At 41.1% G+C, this 23,292-nt stretch overlaps 1 protein-coding gene across 1 annotated transcript; it reads left to right on the forward strand.

Annotated features, from left to right (window-relative positions):
- The first annotated feature begins 52 nt into the window (after window positions 1–52).
- On the forward strand, window positions 53–21,438 carry GLOD4 (glyoxalase domain containing 4). Its single transcript, XM_059908281.1, has 9 exons — window positions 53–180; window positions 2,840–2,889; window positions 3,449–3,569; window positions 6,875–7,019; window positions 11,964–12,100; window positions 12,879–12,965; window positions 13,236–13,349; window positions 13,440–13,526; window positions 20,981–21,438. Exons 1-9 carry the CDS (start codon window positions 91–93, stop codon window positions 21,044–21,046), a joined length of 897 nt encoding a protein of 298 aa, XP_059764264.1. The 5' UTR covers window positions 53–90; the 3' UTR covers window positions 21,047–21,438.
- The last annotated feature ends 1,854 nt before the right edge of the window (window positions 21,439–23,292 follow it).

Raw genomic sequence — 23,292 nt, forward strand, 5'->3', positions numbered from 1 at the left:
CACGAAGGCGCGCCGGCGGCGATCTGTGACGTCACTACCGCGCCGGCGTCCTCTGTGGGCGGTGCGGCGCTGTACGAGTGACGGGTGGTCATGGCGACTCGTCGGGCTCTGCACTTCGTGTTCAAAGTGGGAAACCGCTTCCAGACGGCGTGTTTCTATCGTGATGTCCTGGGAATGAAGGTGGAGACTGGGCGGAGAGGGGTTGGCGCGCGAGGGGGTCGCGGGAGGCTGAGCCCCACATGGCCGAGGGAGGGGAGAAAAGGGTGTGATGTGGATTTCAGCGGGAACCCGGGTGTCCGACCTTAGCCCCTAGACTTTCCATTAGCTCTGTGGTTTTCAACTTCAGGAAGCGTCGCGAGTCGCGGCTTGGGTTAGATGGACTTTGAAAGGGGGTCACACTTACTAGTCGCCGATTGTGTGCCCACACACGTCCTTTCATTTAAGTTTATTCACGAATGTTTATTCCTGGCCTTGCGAAGCTTCTAGTCTAGTGGGAAAGGCAGTAAATAAAAAGTTATGTATAATACTCTTCCGGTGAACAATGACTCTCTTCTGGGGTTTGGAGCCTTTCGGTTTAGATATCAGCATTAGTCAGAGTTCTGCTTCTCTTGTTGCTGGTTTGAATGGTCTCTTGGATATTCAGTCTCTCTGGGTGAGTGCTCCAATTCTTCTCTCCATAGTCCAGATCTAAGTGTGAAGTGAGAACCCATCCTCGTCTCCAACACCTGGAAGTGGCCTCTCTCCAGCTCTGAACAGCTGTGATTCTGCAGAGATCACTTGGGTGGCAGGCGCTGGTGGAAGCTATCAGGGAGCTTCCTGATAAGCAGGGACTTTAGATGTTGTCAACTGAAACAAAAATGCACAACCTAAAATTTTCGAGTTAAGTTCTTTTTGGGGACCTTACTGAGGACTATAGCCTGGAAGACAGCCTCTCAGATAGCTCTGAGGAACTGCCCTGAAGAGGCAAGGGCGGAGCTAGAATATATATGAGTTTTTTTCTGGGGGGAAAAAAAAACAAAACCACGTAGTTGAACATCAAAAGATTACTGCTAATCACAAAAACAGACATCTCAAGTTAATGCTTCTTTTTTTTTAACTTGGGATTTTAAAAAATAAATTATTTATTTTTGGCTGCATTGGGTCTTCGTTGCTAAGCACGGGCTTTCTCTAGTTGTGGCGAGCTGGGGCTACTCTTCATTGCGGTGCGCGGGCTTCTCATTGCGGTGGCTTCTCGTTGCGGAGCATGGGCTCTAGGCGCGCGGGCTTCAGTAGTTGTGGCTCGGGGGCTCTAGAGTGCAGGCTCAGTAGTTGTGGCGCATGGGCTAAGTTGCTCCACGGCATGTGGGATCTTCCCGGACCAGGAAGTGGTCCCCTGCATTGGCAGGCGGATTCTTAACGACTGCACCACCAGGGAAGTCCCAGAAGAAGTCCTTGTAGAAATGGAGTTGCAGGCAACATTCTTTGTTTACAGTGTGCAAGAGTGCGATTTAATGTAGAGACACCGCAGGAGACATGGAGTGCAAAGGGAGTTACCTGAATTCATCAGTCATTTAAAAAATATCACCCATTTCATAGTTCTGTGTTGGGCTTTGGTGACAAAGATGAAAATAACCCTGGTATTTGTCCTCAATTAAAACTCCTGGCTTGGAATGGGGGTGGGAATTGTACATTGCTGATGGTAATGGTACTTGAAATTTGGTGATAGAAAACCACAGAGCTCTCTCTTAATGTGTTTCCTCATTGATAAAAGGGTGGTTGTAAAGATTAAACACATTATTATATGTGTAGTATTTGACACATGGTATGTATTATGTAAGTGTTAGCTACCATTATTATAAAAGTACAACAGGAGGAGAGCTTTAACTCTAACCTGGTCCTCAGGAAATAATTCATGGAGACCTTGTACTTGAGGTGACCTCTAAAGATAGGTAGGATATCCACAGACCTAGATTAGAGGGAGGAGTATACTAGAAAAACTGAACAGCCAATGCAAAGTTAAGATATGTTTGGAAAAAAAAAAAAAAGATATGTTTGGGAAGCACCACTAGTTTTATGTGCCTTTAGTTTTTTGGGTTTTTTTGTTGTTGTTGTTGGCTGCGCCACGTGACTTATGGGATCTTAGTTCCCTGACCAGGGATCGAACCCCAGCCCTGGCAGTGAGAGCACGGGGTCCTAACCACTGGACTGCCAGGGAAGTCCCTGATAGTATCTTGAATAATATGTTAAGGAATTTGGATTTGATGTCATAGAAAGTGGGGAGCTCTCTTACATTTTAGAACAGGGCAGTGGTGTGATCAGAGCTGTGCTTTAGGGACTTAATTTTATGGTGGTATTAAGGAAAGAGATCAGTAAGATGATTTCTAATCGTCTGTGAGAGGTGTGATGGGAACTTGAACTGGAGCAGTAGCTGTGGGACTCAAAAAGGAAAACAGAAACTGACACATTGAGAGCCTACTGTGTAGTAGGTTCTGTGTCAAATGCTTTAATAAATTATCTATTTTCACAACATATTAGGAGACTCAGATCCTAATATGTCGCTCTCAGAGTTACACAGCTACTAAGTGAAGGCCACACTTTTTTCACTACACAGTACTGCTTCCCGATCTAAATATAATAGATTTTACAACTGTGGTTGGTTGCCTGACCCTTGGTATCAAGCCGATCTTTCTTACCTCTACTACTTCCAGCCTGGGAAAGATATACAGCTCGTTATCTTTTGTTTGTTTTACACGGAAAGCTTACAAATAATAATGTCTGTGTTTTGACATTTTAGTTTGTGCTAAATATGCTGTGTGTACTACTAGGACAACTTTGCCATTTATTCTCATTCCCTTACCAGATTCTTCGGCATGAGGAATTTGAGGAAGGCTGCAGAGCTGCCTGTAATGGGTATGACCCCTTGTTTCTTAAAATCTTCTTTAGTCTCTGAATACCCCTGAAGAACAGAAAGCAGTTTCTCAAAGCGAGTAGAAGGCAGCAGAATAAATTAAGGAGGCAATAAATTAGGGAGGCAGCTTCAGGGTCACAAATAAGTATATGCTGTGGATGAAGCAATGTCTTATGGAATATCTCTTAAGCTTAGTAACCATGGCAAGCTGAGAAATTCCAAGGCCTGATGGGAATTGCATGCTTGATGAGTAGGCAAAAAATAAGTTAAGGTCAGGTGGGACGACTGTCCCTATAGGATTCAGCTCCCTACTTTAAAGAAAAGGTAAACGAATCTTTCCCTCAAGTAAGTGCCAGACAAATGGTCTTTTGAGCCTTTGGTGATGGGGCCCATGAGCGCTGTGCACAGCTGCTCTTAGCACAGGCTGAGGTCATCTCATCCTTATGGGTACTTGGAGGACCAGAAGGGACTGCCCACCTCTTTGTCCCAATAGTTCTTTGGGGGCAGCCTGAAGCAGATTTTGTCTGTGGTCACTGGGTTCATTTTTTTTCATTTTTCTAGGCCTTATGATGGAAAATGGAGTAAAACAATGGTGGGATTTGGATCTGAGGATGATCATTTTGTTGCAGAACTGACTTACAATTACGGCATTGGCAACTACAAGCTTGGCAATGACTTCATGGTAAATATCATTTTGTTCTAGCAGATTTTTGGCTGTACCTTTTAGAGAGGTCACTGATGCGGCTGTAGATAACTATGACTACTGATTGATGGCTTTGGGGTGCAGTTTAGTGATTAGTTTTGTGATATTTTCTATTTAAAAAAGAACAAAACCAAGAAACCTGCTTGGGCCCCTGTCTCCAAGCTGGCTCAGGATGAAATGTGTTCTCCCACCATTTAGGAATCAAGCTCAAGACTTAGAGACAGGTTTGAAGGAGACAAGACTCCCCTGGGGGAATGACTGAATCTCGGGAGGTGGAAGGGCCAGAGTCAATGGTTCGTCAGGTCCTCATCACCATCCAGAGAAATATTTTCTCTCTAGTGGACAGTTGTGATTGGGGTGAGCGATTGCAATCAATCCCAGTCAGAGAAAAATCTGAGAAGGTTTTAAGGATAGAAAGAAGGTGTCATTGCATGCACTGCATTCATTAATGCATTCAGCAATTCAAGTTGTTGTGCACCTGTTATAGTAATAGGATCTGCCATTTGCTGAGCAGTTACTGTGTGCGAGAAGGAATGTCACTGGGCCCAAATACATAGCAAGAGAGGAGTAATGATTCTTATCCAGAATCTACTGAGCAACTCTACCTCATGCTAGATGTTATTTTGCTCATTTGATCTCGCTATTCCTGTTAACTCATGTTAAAATAATGGTACCTAGATGGAAGTTTGTAGGATCAGATATATGTAAAAGTGTTTTGTAAATGGAAAGGACTGCTCAGATATAACAGATTAATAAATTTCTCTTTCTTTCTCACTCTCCATGCCTCTCACTAATTTATTCATTTAACAGATATTTTTTGTGACTTGCTCTATGCCATGTACCTTGTTAGGTCCTGGGGATACAATTTAGAGCATGTTCCCTGGCCTAAGGAGTTTCCTGTCTGATGGGGGAAACAGGTAAAGAGACAACAAGAATACCGTGTGATAAGTGCTAAGATAGGGATAAGAACAGGGGAATGTGGGAACACACAGGAGGAATTTCCAGCCTATTCTCAGACAGATGAGAGTTCAGGGAAGGCTTCCCAGAAGTGACGTCTGAGCAAGGTGAGGGGGGTCAGGGTGGGAGGGTGAGATGGCGGTCCTCAGCATGTGCACAGGCCTGGAGGTGAGAGGGAGCATGGCGCTCAGAGAACGGTGAGTAACTCACGCTGGCTGGAGCTTAGTGTGTGAAGAAGGGAGTGGGTAGAGTTGAGGCTGGAGGAGTGAGCAGGGGCCACATCATATCAGGACGTTCAGACTTTATTCTAAAAGCAGAGTGGAGCCGCTTTTAAGCAGGGGAACGACACAGTATTTGCAATGTACAAGAATCCCTGGCTAGAGCGGGGAGGTTGGGTTGGCGGGGAGCAGGACTGGAATGAGGCAACCAGCACAAAGGTTATACAGCCACCAGCAGCTCCTTAACTAACAAACGTGGCAGTGGTGGGAGAGGGAGAGAGAGGATGGATTTGAGAGATGTCAGAGGTAGAGTTCATAGGATTTGGTGATTGAGTGTATATGAGGGTCTCTGTGTTTCTCCTTATCGTTCTTTTCTTTACTCTCCAAATTTAAATCAGGGAGAAAAAAAAGAGCAAAACTTTCTGGGCTCAGGTCAGATGTTGATCAGTGGGCCTGCAGGTACTAGAAGCCATGTAGGTGGAGAACAGCTTGGTGGCTCCACTGTGGGTCCTCCCAGGAGACTTTGGTAGTAAGAGAGCCCTGATGAAAGGTACCTTCTGTGCTGCTCCTCAGTTCATGGAACAAAAAGAAAAACAGGTTAAATAGAACTCCCATATATATAAAGAATCCCTATATAGTAAAAAAAAGAGGAAGTCTCTTAAACATTGAAAAAGATGTTCAACTTCCGAGCTGCCATTTGTCACCTATCAGATTGGCAAAAATCAAAAGGTGTGATAACACACTGTGAGGAAGGGTGTGGGAAAACTGCCACACTCATGCATTACTAATAAGAGTGTGAAGTGGTGCAGCCTCAAGTTTGGCAGTACCAAAATAATTAGTGCCTTTACCCTTTGACCTTGCAGTTTCACTTCTAAGAGTTTAGTTTACGTATATGTTAACAAATATGTGAAATGACCTATGTATTAAATGATTTATTATTGAGTGCCTGCTACGTGCCAGGCACTGTTTCACGAACTTCGGATAAGCGGTGAACAAAACAGACAGAAATCTGTGCCTGGTAGGGGAGGGGGCCCAGGGCCTGACAGACAACAAATAATAAATTTCAATGAATGAATGAATAAATAAATAAATAATATAATATAATATAATGTAATATAATATATGTTATTGAATATTTTAAAGGTGATTATTGTAATGGGGGAAGAACAGAGCAGGGTAAGGGGGTTGGGAGTATGGGGCAAATGACCAGTTTTAATTTTAAGTGGGGCGTTGAGAGCAGGTTTCCATGAGGAGGTGACATCTGAGCAAAGACTCGAAGGAGATAAGGGAGTTAGCCGTGTGGCTATCTCGGGGAAGAGCATTTCAGCTAGGAAACAGCTGGTGCAAAAGCCCTCAGACAGCGCCTGGAGCGTTTGAGAAAACGTGAGGAGGCCAGCATGGCTGGAATAGAGCCAGGGGAGAGGGGAGGAGAGGGGCTCAGAAATGACATGGGTCAGATTGTCTTGGCCCTTTCAGGCCATCGTAAGCCATCCCTGAGTGAAATAAAGAGCCATCAAGGGTTTTAAGCAGAGGAAAAGCAGCATGGGGTTGCTGTCTTGAGAATAGACTGTAGGGTGGGTTTCAGAAAGTTTACTCCAGCTGCAGAGTGGATGATGGATTGACAAGACTGGAGGCAGAGAGAGGCTGATCTGCAGTCCAGGCTAGAAACGAGGCCGAACACATCGGAAGGCATAGTGCGCATTCTTAGGCATTTTGATTAACTTAAATAAAGAATGCCTCGATAGTTGGTTTATGTTTTTTGGTTTAAAAAGCAAAATTAAAAACAGAACATTTTAAATAAGTAGCTGGCGAGCCAAGGGTAAGATCAAGATTTCTCTGACCAGATCTCGAAAGTGAGGAGAGATTATCTTTGGTATTAAATGAATCAAGTTTCTCTGGCATTTGTGTTTCTATCCTACAATTCACAAAGTTTGGAATCTTTGCGGGAGAAAAATGTCCAAAACCTACTTCAAAATTACTAGCAGAAAATTTTGAATGCCAATTAAATCTTAGGTGATTTGACGTAAAGGCAGTGGGGTTTTGCTTCATTATCTTCTATAAAAGATCTGTTGTGATTACGCACTTGGGTGATACTGTTGTTTGTCATAGGGTATCACGCTCGCTTCTAGCCAGGCTGTCAGCAACGCCAGGAAGCTGGAGTGGCCACTCAGTGAAGTGGCAGAAGGTGTTTTTGAAACCAAAGCCCCGGGAGGATATAAGTTCTATTTGCAGAACCGCAGTCCATCTCAGTCAGGTAATTATCCCCACACTGACAAAAGCCCTCTGTCTAAAGGCTTCTGATGGAAGGAGAGAGGGAGCTCGATTTCTGTCTCCTGTGGAGTCTTTCTATATTGACATGACACATCTTTCCCAAGCCAGTGTTGTTATTTGTCCTCTCAGAAATTATATTCTCATATCAGAATTTGAGTGCATCACTATAGGGATTCTGGACTGGTTCTATCTATTCTACTGGTAATGTATCTGTGTAGGATACTTGCAGCTGCAGATATTAGGTACCCAACTGTAGCTTGAACGGTAAGAAAATGTTTTAGTTCACAGAGCAGGCATTCTCTGGGTAGGAAAGACTTCAGGGTTAGTCGACTCAGCAGCTCAGCAATGGCATCAAGAACGCAAATCTTCTCTCTCTGCATCCTCTTGTCCTCGAGGGTCTGCTTCTCCCCCTCAGGGTTGTAGGGTGGCTGCCAGTAGCAGTTGGGGCTACCTGCCTCCACATTCTCATCTGGTAGGAGAAAGAGAAACTGACTTCCTGTGGCTCTTTTTTAAGAGCACAGCAAAACTTTCCTAGAATCTTCCAGCAACTTCCTGGTCAGAATTGATTCACATGCCTGCTCCTGAACCAATCGCTGGCAGGCAAGAGAAATAGGATTATCCTTAGACCAGTTAGTCGTATCCTCCAGCTAAGGTCAGTTTCCCAGACTGCAGTGCTGGTTCTCGGTCAGTGTGGGTGAATGAAGTGAGGAGCTCACCACCCTGACCGCCACAGCGAGCGGGAGAGAAACTGCATGACGTTTCACGTGCGAGGCGTCCTCGTCATACATGTATTTAATTCCTGCAAATTCTGCTACCTGCTCTGCTGAGAGAAAAACAAAAGCAAGAAAAGGGGGGAAAAAAATACTGGTGAACAGCAAGGGCACTTCTGCCTGCCATTCAGTCAGTGAACACAGGGCCCTAAGTGGACCTGAGGTGAAGACAGTCTCTTTCCCCGCTGGTCTGCCTCAAGTCCCCGAGGCCCCTCATACTGAGCCTGACTGTTGTATTTACTGCTACTTGCTTTTCTTTTCTTTTTTTTTTTTTAAAATATTTATTTATTTATTATTTATTTGGCCACGTTGGGTCTTAGTTGCGGCACACAGGCTTCTCTCTAGTTGTGGTGCATGGGCTGTAGGGTGCGGCGGGCTCTGTAGTTGCCCCGCAGCAAGTGGGATCTTAGTTCCTTAACCAGGGATCGAACCCTCGTCCCCTGCATTGGAAGGCAGTAGGGAAGTCCCTACTGCTACTTGCTTTTCATCTGGAGCTCAGCAAAAGAAAGAGCGATGTTCCAGTGTGGGAGGTTAGGCTGGTACTGTGGGACTTATTGAGAGATGGTATTTCTGAACTTCACTGGTAATGTAAGGGATTTTTACGAGTATTTTTATTGATAGGTGATAGGTGCTTTATATACTAACTTTGAAACTTAACTCCTGCCACTCATTCCATTATACATTTTTTCCCTAGTCTTAATAATGTTTCAGTACATAAAATAATGGAGGGCCTCACAATCATGAGATTTTTTTTTTTCTTTGCTTTCTAGATTTGGTTTTTATATTCCAAAGATATCAATTTAGGGTATTGACATTAAAATTCAAATATTTTCTAATGACATCTTCTTGATTACCTCCAAGTAACTTGAAAAGTTTTCCATAGAATCTTTTTTTTTGGTCACTATTTTTTTTTTTAATTTTTGAATTTTATTTATTTTTTATACAGCAGGTTCTTTTTAGTTATCCATTTTATACATATTAGTGTATATATGTCAATCCCAATCTCCCAATTCATGACACCACCACCACCTCCCTCCACTTTCCCCCCTTGGAGTCCATACATTTGTTCTCTACGTCTGTGTCTCAATTTCTGCCCTGCAAACCGGTACCATTTTTCTAGGTTCCACATATATGCGTTAATATGCGATATTTGTTTTTCTCTTTCTGACTTACTTCACTCTGTATGACAGTCTCTAGATTCATCATAAGATGTTTTTGTTCTTTGGAATGATAATACCTTTGGGGCATTAATTTCTGGTTGGTGATATAGTCAAATCTATCAGTCTAGCTGGTGTCCATACTTCTTTGAATGAATCACTCCTGTGTAGCTTCACACACTATGAGTGTTCCTGCCCCTACCTCCCTTCAGGGTCTGAATCAGCTGGAATTTGTTGATTTCTCAGTGAATGGGGAAAACTAAAACAGTCTGCCAGGTAGAGGCACCTGTGAGAAACACCTTGCTTTAGCCATGGTATTGCTAGTCTAGCAAACGGGACTAAGGCAGTGAAAACTGAAGAAAAATGCATTGAATTTATCCTAGTCAGATACAGACTTGGAACAGCTCTTCAAAAAGTCACTTTACAAACTCCTTAAAGAAAAATTTTAGTATAATATCTAAAAAGACTATCCAAAAAGACTATTAAGATACTCGTCAAACAACTTATGTCTCAGAAGCTGGAGTTTCTTCATATGCTTCAACTAAACAACATATTGCAACAGACTGGATACAGAAGCAGATGTAAGAATCCAGCTATCATCTACTAATCCAGACCTTAAAGAGATTCACAAAAATGTAAAACGATGCTGTTCTTGTCATTGCTTGTTTTGGAAAACACAGTTATTTTTCACAAAAAAAATGTTGTAATATTCTTATTGTTTTTAAATGAATTAATATGTAAATTTTTAAAAAGTCACTTTACAATATAAAAGTTTCCAATAATGTTAAGTGTTTTAATATAACTTTTATTCTTTTTACAAAAAAATGGATTTTTTTCCCCTAGACACACAGATATGCAAAAATAAGGAAGAAGAAAACAGATAACCACTGTTAACATTTTACTTATTTTATTTATTTGGTTGCACTGGGTCTTAGTTGCAGCATGCATGTGGGATCTAGTTCCCTGACCAGGGATCGAACCCGGGCCCCCTGCGTTGGGAGCATAGAGTCTTATCCACTGCACCACCAGGGAAGTCCCTGTTAACATTTTAGAGTATATCTTTCCAATCTTTTATCAAAAGAAATAAATATATAATTAAATATATATGGGATTCCATTGTGTGACATTGTAGGAAGAGAAACAGTTGTCCGTTGTTAGATATTCATGTTGTCTCTGGTGTTTCATTGTTATGAGCAACACTGTGATGAATGTCTTTGTGAGGAAAGGCCTTCATACATCCACAGTCACTTCTTTAATTGCTGAAAATGGGCTTGCTCTTTCAAAAGCAGTGGATGGTTTTTAGATACATTCTGTCGAATTGTTGCTCAGAAATGTACTAATTTACCATTATTACATGATTGTGGTTTTTTCCCCCTGTACTATAACAGTTAACACTGTGAACTTTTAAAATTATTTGCTAATTAGATAACAAAATGTTTTATTTGAATTCTAATTTCTTTGTGAGGTCAAATATGCTTTCATATGTTCATTGACTGTTCCAGTTCCTCCTTTTGTGGATTACCGCTTCGTGCCTTTTGCCTATTTTTCTAGGACCTGAATCTTTTTCCTATTGATGTTTAAAGGTGATTTAAATATTAAGGACTTTTTGTCATATATGTTGATAAAAAAATGTTTCCTACTTTGTAGTTTATTCTTTAATTTTGATAGTAATTCTTTTTTTGGTTGTTGTCTAGGGGTTTTCCATTTCGTGTAATTAACCTAGCACATTTTTTTCTTCATGGTTTTTCTATCTTTAGTGTCAGATTTAAAAAAAGATCTTTCTGGGTTTCCCTGGTGGCACAGTGGTTAAGAATCCGCCTGCCAATGCAGGGGACACGGGTTCGAGTCCTGGTTCGGGAAGATCCCACATGCCGTGGAGCAACTAAGCCTGTGCGCCACAACTACTGAGCCTGCGCTCTAGAGCCCGCGAGCCACAGCTACTGAGCCTGTGCGCCACAACTACTGAAGCCCTCACACCTAGAGCCCATGCTCCACAACAGGAGAAGCCACTGCAGTGAGAAGCCCGTGCACCGCATTTATTAATGATAATAAATTAAATAAATATTTTTAAAAATCTTATTTGTAAAAAAAAAAATCTTTCTCCACCCCAAAATTGTTTAAATAAATAATCACCCATTTCTAGTATTTTCATGGTTTCAGTCTTTAATCATTTAACTCATCAGGAATGTATTTTGCCGTTTAGTTTAAAGGTGTAGCTTCTTCCCACCAAATAAGAAGCCAGTTATCTTTTTTAAAAAAAAATAAATTTATTTATTTATTTATTTATTTTTGGCTGCGTTGGGTCTTCGTTGCTGCACGTGGGCTTTCTCTAGTTGCCGGGAGCTGGGGGCTACTCTTCATTGTGGTGCACGGGCTTCTCATTGCAGTGGCTTCTCTTGTTTGCGGAGCACGGGCTTTAGGCATGCAGGCTTCAGTAGTTGTGGCATGTAGGCTCAGTAGTTGTGGCGCACAGGCTTAGTTGCTCCACGGAAGCCAGTTATCTTAATGCCATTTATCTTTATTGAATAATCTGCCCTTTCACACTGACTTAAAATCCCTTTCTTATAAACTAAATTCTTTTAAATTTTATTTTTTTATTTTATTTTATTATTTTTTAAAATTTATTTATTTATTTATTTATTTTTGGCTGTGTTGGGTCTTCGTTTCTGTGCGAGGGCTTTCTCTAGTTGTGGCAAGCGGGGGCCACTCTTCATCACGGTGCGTGGGCCTCTCACTATCGCAGCCTCTCTTGTTGCGGAGCACAGGCTCCAGACGCACAGGCTCAGTGGTTGTGGCTCACGGGCCTAGTTGATCCGCGGCATGTGGGATCTTCCCAGACCAGGGCTTGAACCCGTGTCCCCTGCATTGGCAGGCAGATTCTCAACCACTGCGCCACCAGGGAAGCCCCTAAATTCTTATATATACTTGAGCCTGTTTGGGTCCTTCTATTCCATTCCTTTGCACTGCCCTGTTCATTCCTGCTGTTTCGTTACCCTACAGATCCTGTATTAAAAGTAACTCTAGCAGTGTCTGATCTTCAGAAGTCCTTGAACTACTGGTCTAGTCTACTGGGAATGAAAGTTTATGAAAAAGATGAAAAGAAGCAGAGGGCTTTGCTGGGCTATGCTGATAACCAGGTGAGCAATCTCGGAGAGAAATAATCTGTTACTATGAGTTTGGCTTATAAATGAGGTTAACATGAAGGTTATTCTCATAGTTTCTTCATAGTAATTCAATATTTAGAACAGAAAGAAGAAAATTAAAATTGCCGGTGAGCTCACCACCCAGATATTACCTTTGTGTATATTTGGGGAATGTGTCCTTTCAGGAGTGGATTTGCTGAGTCAGAAGAGATGTAGGCAAGATTTAATGCTGTAATGATGATCTTTTTTTTTTTTCTCTTAATAACTTAGCATTTGAGCATGATTTAGTCCTTTTACTTTGAGCCAGAAGGTCTACTCCTAGGAATTTATTTTACAAACGTACTTACTTATCCTACACGTGCACAAAGAAGTATGTACAAGGTTATCTGCTGCGGCATTGTTTGTAATAGCAAAATGTAAGAAATAACCTAAATGCCCTGTGGATTCAAGCAATAGTTCAACCATTTATGGTTCAGCCATAGAATGGATTAGTAAGCAGCCATCAAAAAGAATGAGGCGAGTCTCTATGTGCTGAGATGGGAACATTAATTGGAGAAAAACAAGGGACAGAATAATGCATAAATTATGCTACTATTGGTGTAAAAAAGAAAAAAGGGTATATGCCTATGGATGCCTGCTGACTGGTTGCCTCTGGGGTGAGAGTAAGAGGGAGACTTAGAATTTACTTTATTCCTTTAGCCCTGTTTGAATTTTTTTTTTTTACCACGTAACCTGTTCCGAAAAATAAACCCGCTTTCTCATGTCTTTTCAGTGTAAGCTGGAGCTACAGGGCATCCAAGGGGCAGTTGATCATGCAACAGCTTTTGGACGAATTGCCTTTTCTTGCCCCCAGAAAGAGGTAATGTTTGGTACCAGGTCTTTTGTTTAAACTCTGTGACTAGCTAGTTCAAACAGCTAGGAAACTTGACCCTCCCTTCTCTAGGTTCATGTTGATTGTGGCTTTGGTATCAAGTTCAACAGTTGTCTCAAGAGCAGCTGAGATAATAAAATCAAACAAGTGGCGCCAGAGTTTTCTGGTTGATTTGAGATTCCTCTGGGGCTTTCGAGGACCACAGCCCAAGAGTGGCGTGGGACCCCTTGCTCACTTTGCTTTTTTGTTTTCCTCAAGTTGTCAGACTTAGAGGATTTGATGAAAAGGGAGAACCAGAAGATTCTGACTCCCCTGGTGAGCCTGGACACTCCAGGGAAAGCAACAGTACAAGTTATCATTTTGGCAGACCCTGTAAGTATTACCCACAAACAGGACAGGCTGCACAAGGGCTTTCTTCTGAGGTGTCTTTTTGCCAAATTTCTTTTCTCTCTTTTGGTGTAGGATGGACATGAAATTTGCTTTGTGGGGGATGAAGCATTTCGAGAACTCTCTAAGATGGATCCAGAGGGAAGCAAATTATTGGATGACGTGAGTCCCATTTCTAAATTTATCTCACCTTCAGCTCAAGGGGGTGCTGTTAAGTGTGTATGAAGAGGGACCCAAGCATCAGGGGCCAGTTCTTACTTTCAGAACCGTGTCCTTTTGAGGTGACTTTTGAGCCAGAGACTTGTGTCAACTTCATTGCCACCTATGTGACTCTTGTCTGGGTGCAGTATGTGTGCCTTCCCTCCACCTCGGGCTGCCTTGGAGAACCACTGCTGCTAAATACATCACTGTTCTGCTCGGTGACCGGAAGTGCCCCGACGCCACCCCGTCTCACTGCCTTAACCCCTTGGTCATCTCTTCTCCATTCTACAGCATCGTTCTCTTCCTTCCTAGCAAATTGTTCTCATAAGCATACAAACTAACTCTAGTATCTTCTAAAAATCTTCTATTTACCCCATATCCCTTTGCCAGATTTCTTTTAAAAATCTCCCTACACGCCGTTTCTACTTCTTACCTCCCATTCACACTTCACTCTGTTCCGCATTGGCTCCTGTCACGCAGTGAGACGTGTTGATGTCATCGGTGACCTCCTCTTGCCAAATCCAGTGACTATTTTTCTATCCTCATCAAACACGATCTTTTAGCAGCATGCAGTGTTGTACCCCAGCTTCTAGCACATACCTCGTATGTAGCTGGCACTCAGTGAATACTCTGCTGCTGCTGCTGAAAGGAATGAATCAATGTGTCCTGGTTCTGTCACTTAGTATCTATGTGACTGACCTTAAGAAATTCAAGTCTCTAAACTGCAGTTTTTTATCCAAAAATTTTAGGAAATAAGATTATCCACCTCATAGGATTGTTGTGTTGTTTATAGAGCTTAGCAAACTGCTGACAAAATAACGGACACTCAATTGTTGTTCATTAAAGCTGGAAATGTACAAAAAATATAGCGTTTACAAATTTTACCATAAAGGAAAATAGAATCTCAGGCAACCTCTTAGTTGACAAATTGGCTAGATTGTTCTTCTTTCTCTTTCATATCGCTGACCAACTTCCTCCCCTTTTTTTAAAAAAAAAATTTATTTATTTATTTACTTATTTATTTGGTTGTGCCGGGTCTTAGTTGCAGCAGGCGGTATCCTTAGTTGTGGCTCGCAGGCTCCTTAGTTGTGGCATGAGTGTGGGATCTAGTTCCCTGACCAGGAATCGAACCCAGGCCCCCTGCATTGGGAGCACGGAGTCTTATCCACTGCGTCACCAGGGAAGTCCCCAACTTCCTCCTCTTTTGAGCTCTCTTCTCCCTTGATGCAGGGGATCCTGCCATCTTCCTTTCTCTGTGACAGCTTCCCCTCAGCCACAGGCACCTTTTTCTGTGACTGATCCTGAAATGATTTTGCCCACGGTCCCACTTTGGCTGTCTTTTACTCTCTCATTATACATTCTTTCTCTTCTCTGAGTAGAAGTTACCTGTTACTCTGGTCATCTCTACGCAGAGCTTCAGCCATCATCCATTCTCAACTTCCTAACTTCTAGTTCCCACTCCCCACTAAGCTCTAAACGAGCATTTTTCATTGTTGTTACTGAGGTAAAATATACATAGAATTTAAGTGTACAGAAATTTTAGTGTCCACTTTGATGAGTTTTGACAGTTACATATACTCGTATAGCCACTACTCAAAATATAGAGTATTTTCATTGTTATAGAAAGTTCTGTTGTGCCCATTTCTAGTTCCCAACCCCTCCTCCCAGCAGCAACTACTGTTCTGAATTCTGTCATATGAATTTTGTCTGTCCTTGGACTTCATATGAATGGAATGGCTTCTTTCAGTCAATGTAACCTTTTTGAGATTCCTCAGTGTAATTGTACATGCCAGAATTCTTTTTTCTTTGCTGAGTGGTATTCAATTTTATGAATATAACAATTTGCTTATCCATTCTTCCAATGGTGGACAGTGGAGTTTTTTCCAGATTTTTATCTATTATAAGGAAGACTGCTCTGAACATTCTCATGTAACTCTTCTTGTGGACGTATGTTTCATTTCTCTTGGGTAAATACCTGGGAGGGGAATTGCTTTTACTTTCTAAGAAACTGCCGAACAGTTGTCCAAAGTGATTGAACTGTTTTACACTATTGGCCATGTATATATAGGAGTTCCAGCTGCTCTGCGTCCTCACCAACATTTGTGTGTTGTCTTCTGTCCGTTTCTTTCCATAATAGATTTTATTTTTAATATTTCATGATTAAAAATTCCATATATACACAAAAGAGTACAAAATCCCTATGTGACTGTCACCACTCAACTCTGCCATAATTTTTCATCATTCCTTTCCACCCCACTTTTTTTTTTGGCAGTGGGGATATTTGTTGGAGAATTTTAAGGCAAATTTCAGACACCATGTCATTTCAACCCTAAATACCTAAGTATTTTACACATTTTAAGATGATTTAAAAAGTAAAAATTACAACATTGTAAAGCAACTATACTCCAATAAAAATAAATTTTAAAAAAAAGCAAAAATTAAGGAATTTTCATATATACAATATTGACATAATCACACTTAAAAAATCAACAATATATCCTTTTTTTTTTTTTTACAGCTAACACAACATTATATTGCCTCCTTATATCAACCTCTTATTTATTTATTTATTTATTTATTTATTTATTTATTTGGCTGCGTTGGGTCTTCATTGCGGTGCACGGGCTTCTCATCACAGTGGCTTCTCTTGTTGCGGAGCATGGGCTCTAGGCGCGTGGGCTCAGTAGTTGTGGCTCGTGGGCTCTGCGCAGGTTTCTTATTGCCGTGGCTTCTCTTGCTGCGGAGCATGGGCTCTAGGCACATGGGCTCAGTAGTTGTGGCTCACAGGCTCTAGAGTGCAGGCTCAGTAGTTGTGGTGCACGGGCTTAATTGATCCACGGCATGTGGGATCTTCCCGGACCAGGGATCCAACCCGTGTCCCCTGCATTGGCGGGTGGATTTTTTTTTTTTTTTAACATCTTTATTGGAGTATTATTGCTTTACAATGGTGTGTTAGTTTTTGCTATAACAAAGTGAATCAGCTATACATATACATATATCCCCATATCTCCTCCCTCTTGCGTCTCCCTCCCACCTCTCTAGGTAGACACAAAGCACCAAGCTGATCTCCCTGTGCTATGTGGCTGCTTCCCACTAGCTATCTATTTTACATTTGGTAGTGTATATATCCCATGCCACTCTCTCACTTTGTCCCAGCTTACCCTTCCCCCTCACCGTGTCCTCAAGTCCATTCTCTACGTGTGCATCTTTATTCCTGTCCTGCCCCTAGGTTCTTCAGAACCTTCTCTTTTTTTTTTTTTTAGAATCCATATATATGTGTTAGCATACAGTATTTGTTTTTCTCTTTCTGACTTCCTTCAGTCTGTATGACAGTCTCTAGGTCCATCCACCTCACTACAAATAACTCAATTTCGTTTCTCTTTATGGCTGAGTAATATTCCATTGTATATATGTGCCACATCTTCTTTATCCATTCATCTGTCGATGGACACTTAGGTTGCTTCCATGTCCTGGCTATTGTAAATAGAGCTGCAATGAACATTGTGGTACATGACTCTTTTTGAATTATGGTTTTCTCAGGGTATATGCCCAGTAGTGGGATTACTGGGTCATATGGTAGTTCTAGTTTTAGTTTTTTGAGAAACCTCCATACTGTTCTCCATAGTGGCTGTATCAATTTACATTCCCACCAACAGTGCAAGAGGGTTCCCTTTTCTCCACACCCTCTCCAGCATTTATTGTTTGTAGATTTTTTTGATGATGGCCATTCTGACCGGTATGAGGTGATACCTCATTGTAGTTTTGATTTGCATTTCTCTAATGGTTAGTGATGTTGAGCATCCTTTCATGTGTTTGTTGGCAATCTGTATATCTTCTTTGGAGAAATGTCTATTTATGTCTTCTGCTCATTTTTGGATTGGATTGTTTGTTTTTTTGATATTAAGCTGCATGAGCTGCTTGTATATTTTAGAGATTAATCCTTTGTCCATGTTTGCAAATATTTTCTCCCATTCTGAGGGTTGTCTTTTCGTCTTGTTTATGGTTTCCTTTGCCTTGCAAAAGCTTTTAAGTTTCATTAGGTCCCATTTGTTTATTTTTGTTTTTATTTCCATTTCTCTAGGAGGTGGGTCAAAAAGGATCTTGCTGTGATTTATGTCATAGAGTGTTTTGCCTATGTTTTCCTCTAAGAGTTTTATAGTGTCTGGCCTTACATTTAGGTCTTTAATCCATTTGGAGTTTATTTTTGTGTATGGTGTTAGGGAGTGTTCTAATTTCATTCTTTTACATGTAGCTGTCCAGTTTTCCCAGCACCACTTATTGAAGAGGTTGTCTTTTCTCCATTGTATATTCTTGCCTCCTTTATCAAAGATAAGGTGACCATATGTGCGTGGGTTTATCTCTGGGCTTTCTGTCCTGTTCCATTGATCTGCATTTCTGTTTTGTGCCAGTACCGTACTGTCTTGATTACTGTAGCTTTGTAGTATAGTCTGAAGTCAGGGAGCCTGATTCCTCCAGCTCCGTTTTTCTTTCTCAAGATTGCTTTGGCTATTCATGGTCTTTTGTGTTTCCATACAAATTGTGAAATTTTTTGTTCTAGCTCTGTGAAAAATGCCATTGGTAGTTTGATAGGGATTGCATTGAATCTGTAGATTGCTTTGAGTAGTATAGTCTATTTTCACAATGTTGATTCTTCCAGTCCAAGAACATGATATGTCTCCATCTGTTTGTATCATCTTTAATTTCTTTCATCAGTGTCTTACAGTTTTCTGCATACAGGTCTTTTGTCTCCTTAGGTAGGTCTGTTCCTAGGTATTTTATTCTTTTTGTTAGCAGACGGATTCTTAACCACTGCACCACCAGGGAACTCCCAACAGTATATCCTTAATGCCACCTAAAATCCAGTTCTTACTAAAATTTCCCTGACCACCTAAAAAATGGTTTTATACAGTTGGTTTGCCCTGTGTATTTTTTTTTGTTTCTTTACTGCCCTATGTATTTTTTATTTAGCTTTAATATAATTGGACTATATCAATCCAGAATAATTTATCTGGTCCATTGAGTTTCATGACAAACTAATTGGAAGACACACCACTGATCTATTTCACATTTTAGCCATTCTCTAACCTCTAAATATAAATTTATTTTCACTCTTCTGTGTCTTTGCTCACATTATTTTATTCTCCTAGAATGTCCCTTCTCTCATTTGAGTATTTGCTTATTTTTCAAGGCCCATTTAAATTCCTGTTTTAAAATTTTTTGACTGTTTTTCTCTTTCTTGTTGTTGTGTTGGAGTTCTGGATATGAGTCATTTGTTAGATAATCTGCAAATGCAAATACTTTCCCCATTCAATGGCTTGACTATTTATTTTCTTAATACAGGCCTTTGAAGAGCAGACATTTCTCTAAGTCCAATTTATCAACTTTTTCTTTTATGCTTAATGCTTTTTTTGTCAGATTAGTGTTATAGCCAAAGAAACTTTTTACCTGGATAGACCATGGACATTTCAACTCTACATGCCTATAACTTAATTTATCTTACTTCAAATCCATTCTTCATTAATATAATAGAAAAATAAAAATTACTATTTATTAAGCATCTCCTATATTGACATGTTCTTAAGTGCCTTATGTATATTCTGCAACTCTTACCATAATCTACAAGGTGGATAGCATTCCCTTTTCAGATGAAGAAACTGAGGCTCAAAAGAGTAAGTCACCCAATATTATACATTCAGTAAGTGGCAGGCACGGGCTCAAACAGAGGTCTTTCAGGTTTCAAAGCCAGTTCTTTTTTCCTCTTCTATACTCTGCTCCCGCCCCTGAATAGCACTGTATATCTGTTATCACAATTGTTTAAGTTAGAATCCTCAGAGCCAGTTTTTCTTTTAACATTTAATATGCTTTTTATTTTAGAATAGTTTTAGATTTACAAACAGAGCCATTTTTGAATACTGTTTCTCCTCACCCCTACATTCTATTAGCAATTAGTCACCAGGAACTGTGAGTTCTACCTCTGAAATCCTTTGTCTATCTACTTCCCTTTTGAAAAGGCTCTCATTTTCACCTGCAATACTGCAAAAGCCTCCTCCCACCCTCCAGTCAATCCCTGATGCCAGCACTAGCTCTCTAAAGCATCAATCCAGTAATTTAAAAAACGGTTTAGGGGCTTCCCTGGTGGCTCAGTGGTTAAGAATCCGCCTGCCAATGCAGGGGACACGGGTTCGAGCCCTGGGTCCGGGAAGATCCCACATGCCACGGAGCAACTAAGCCCGTGCACCACAACTACTGAGCCTGCAGTCTAGAGCCCGTGAGCCACAAATACTGAAGCCCGCACACCTAGAGCCTGTGCTGCTCAACAAGAGAAGCCACTGCAATGAGAAGCCCGCGCACCGCAACGAAGAGTAGCCCCTGCTCGCCACAACTAGAGAAAGCCTGTGCGCAGCAACGAAGACCCAATGCAGCCTAAATAAATAAATAAATAAATAAAATTTTTTAAAAAGAGACTTCAGTTTTAAGCTGGGCTCCCCCGCCCTCCCTGCCCACAAGCCCCTTTCTATGACCTCAACCTCATGGAATGATAGGATAAAAGGACTCTGGTGGAACCAAAACATATTGTTATTAACAAGCCTTCTTTTTTAATTAAGAGGTTCCAAACCAAACAGTACCAGCATCAGCGGAATGGTGTGGGAGGAGGCGTGGAAAAAGGAAATCATTCCAGGCTCATTGCCAAGACATCAAAATAGCTTTTCACATTTGGTCTCATCATTAGACTGAGTCTCCTGAGCACTAAAGATTCTTGAGAGCCCACCCAGACTCTCATCAGAGTGACCGCACTTCCTGTTCCGAAGAGCCCACAGCCAGGTGTGCTTGGCCTGCTCTCCAGCCAGCATCAGCCACGCTTTACGGCTGCAGGCTCTGCCCTTTACTCTGCAAAATGAGAACTAACAAGCAATTGCTTGATACCCATCAGCATCCTCTGTCAAAGTAAACACAAGACTCTATACTGAATGAACATTTTTTCTTCTTTTTTTAGTTAATTAATTTATTTATTTTTGGCTGCATTGGGTCTTCGTTGCTGCGCACGGGCTTTCTCTAGTTGCGGCGAGCGGGGGCTGCTCTTCGTTGCGGTGCGCGGGCTTCTCGTTGCAGAGCACAGACTCTAGGCACGCAGGCTTCAGTAGTTGTGGCACGTAGGCTCTAGAGGGCAGGCTCAGTAGTTGTGGTGCACAGGTTGAGTTGCTCCGCGGCATGTGGGATCTTCCCGGGCCAGGGCTCGAGCCCATGTTCCCTGCGTTAGCAGGTGGATTCTTAACCACTGTGCCACCAGAGAAGTCCCTGAACATCTTTTAATTGTTAATTTCTTGATTGTGGGCAGTGCAGTGAGGTACGAAGTAGACTATATGTTTTATTTTATGGACTGAGAATAAATAAATATTCCAATTCTGTTTCTACAGGCAATGGCAGAAGATAAAAGTGATGACTGGTTTGCTGCACAAAATAAACCAAAGGCTTCAGGGTAACCGAAGACACGTGGAACAAGCATTAGTGATTCCTGTCGAATACCTGTGAGGCCTGATGTGTGCATTATGTGACAAATGTTCTCACAACTTGGTGGTTTCCTGTATAGGCAGAGAGGCTGGGTGGTGAAGATTTGTGTATTTTAATCTTTGAGAGCTCTGATATATTTTAGAGAGAAAATCCTTTCATTATCAGTCCATTTAGAGGAGAACCCGTGCTGTCATCTATGCCATCCCTGGAAGGGTACATTTTGTGTGTAACTGTATTAGATTAGTAATACATTCTTCTGAAGCCTGGGACAGCTGTATTGAACAGGACCTTTGGTTGGGGATGGAGGGAATTTTGATAAGTATGTAGATTTAATGAGAACAAATAAACCCAAATCAATTGCTTACAGCAGGAGTACTTCCAGTACCTGGTGACAGTATGCTGTTCTAATGTCTTACTCTGGCAGGCCTTGACCAATGAAAACTTTTAAAGAAATTTTGTGCCTTGAACCAAAAGACTTGGTTAACGTTCCCACATTCTTTGCTTTAAATTTTTGAGTAGCCAGAGAGAACAGACAAAAGGATCTAATGTGTTATGTTGCTACACACCTGGCTCTGTTCTAGTTTCTCTCTCTCTCTCTCTCTCTCTATATATATATATATATTTTTTTTCTTTTTCTTTTAATCCTCGTAAGAAGAGACCATGTTAGATTTTTAGTGATGGATTAGATGATTTCTTCAGCATGAAAATCTTTTTTTTAATATTTTCTTGTTTTCTATTTGATTCTGCAGAACAAATCAATTTTAATCACTGGAAATAGAATTAAGTTGGGCATAGTTATTATGAAATGTTTTTTGAAATTATGCTTCTGAAATCAAGCTGTTACAACCAACCTGTAAAACTCATTATTTAAAGTGGTGGCCAGGTTCAAACTATAGGGAAGAAACTGATGAAATTGGAAAGGATTGACTCAGAAGATACCAGTTCCTGTACAATATACATGAAATTACTTGTAAATCATAGCCTCTGCTGTTCTCCCTTGCTGGCAGGGTAGGGTATGGAAATTTCAGAGTGAGTTTCAGCTCACCTTCTGATAGGGCTATCTTACCTTCATTGAGAGGAAAAAATTCTTTCCCAGCTCCACAGCACTTTTCATTCCACTTAAATTATCTTAGGGAAGCAATTGTGAGTTTCAAAGCAAATCAAGCTATGTTCCTCCTCTAGACAGTTGGTTCACTTTTTTTTTTCTATGCATGGGGAAATTATTATATGAATTTTGAATAATCAAGTAAATGCCTCTGTCTTCTTTAGACTATGATTTGTTAATTCTCAGATTTTCTAATTAATTAATAATTAGATTATTAATTCTTGATGTTTATCTCTGGTAATACTGAAAAGAAACTGTACTTTTCTTTTCTCCTGAAAAGAAACTGTACTTCTCCCACTGTATTAGGCTGTTGTGATGTGGCCTTTGTTTTTTTTTTGGCCGTGCTGCACAGCATGTGGGATCTTAGTTCCCTGACCGGGGATTGAACACTCGCCCCCTGCATTGCAGGGCGGAGTCTTAACCACTAGACCGCCAGGGAAGTCCCTGATGTGGCCTTCTAAGTTTGTTACAGTAAAATAAGTGGTTTATGTAAGTACTAAACACATGCCAGATTCCTCTTTATCTGTTTATCTTATGTTGCAACATACCCCCAATTTTTCTCTTAAATGTACAGCTATGCATGAGAGAACTGAATGCTGTTTATCTACCTGGGACATTTTAGCTTCATGATATCAGCCCCCTTTTATTTCTCTCATTGCCTGTCATTTTTCCTTTGTTGCAGTCTTTAATATTTTATTCATCCTAAAACCATTTACTGTACCACTTTGGCCTTTTATCAAGCAATCCAAAAGTTTACCTCTGCACAGGGCAGCTAGTAATTTTAAACCAAAAGTTACTACTTTCCCATCTCTGGGAATGGTATAATCAGCTACAAAACAAGGTTTAAAGATAGTTTTGCCCAAGCTGGTGTTTTTAAACAGATGAAGTTGAGAAGTTCCTCAGTTTCTCCAGAGTTGTGTTTTCAGAGTAGTCAGTTTGTTTTTCGACTTGAGGGGTTGTGGTCCTAGCATATTAAGTTGAAGTTCAAATATCTCTTGGGTTTAAATCCAGAGAGATTTAGAATGGCTGTGTTGTGGAGTTCTAGGTTAGCCTGGAAAGTTAGTATGAAATCCATGTTTGTCTGACATCTGAGTGGAATTATTAAAGCCAGGG

Source organism: Balaenoptera ricei, chromosome 20 (assembly GCF_028023285.1).
Source record: "Balaenoptera ricei isolate mBalRic1 chromosome 20, mBalRic1.hap2, whole genome shotgun sequence".
Taxonomy (NCBI): Eukaryota; Metazoa; Chordata; class Mammalia; order Artiodactyla; family Balaenopteridae; genus Balaenoptera; species Balaenoptera ricei.

What these genes read in the sequence shown, in the direction of transcription:
- GLOD4 (XM_059908281.1), top strand. Translation starts at nt 91, where the DNA reads ATGGCGACTCGTCGGGCTCTGCACTTCGTGTTCAAAGTGGGAAACCGC. An exon ending in GTGATGTCCTGGGAATGAAG is followed by an intron (nt 181 to 2,839) that starts GTGGAGACTGGG and finishes TTCCCTTACCAG; the next exon opens with ATTCTTCGGCATGAGGAATT. An exon ending in TGGGCTATGCTGATAACCAG is followed by an intron (nt 12,101 to 12,878) that starts GTGAGCAATCTC and finishes ATGTCTTTTCAG; the next exon opens with TGTAAGCTGGAGCTACAGGG.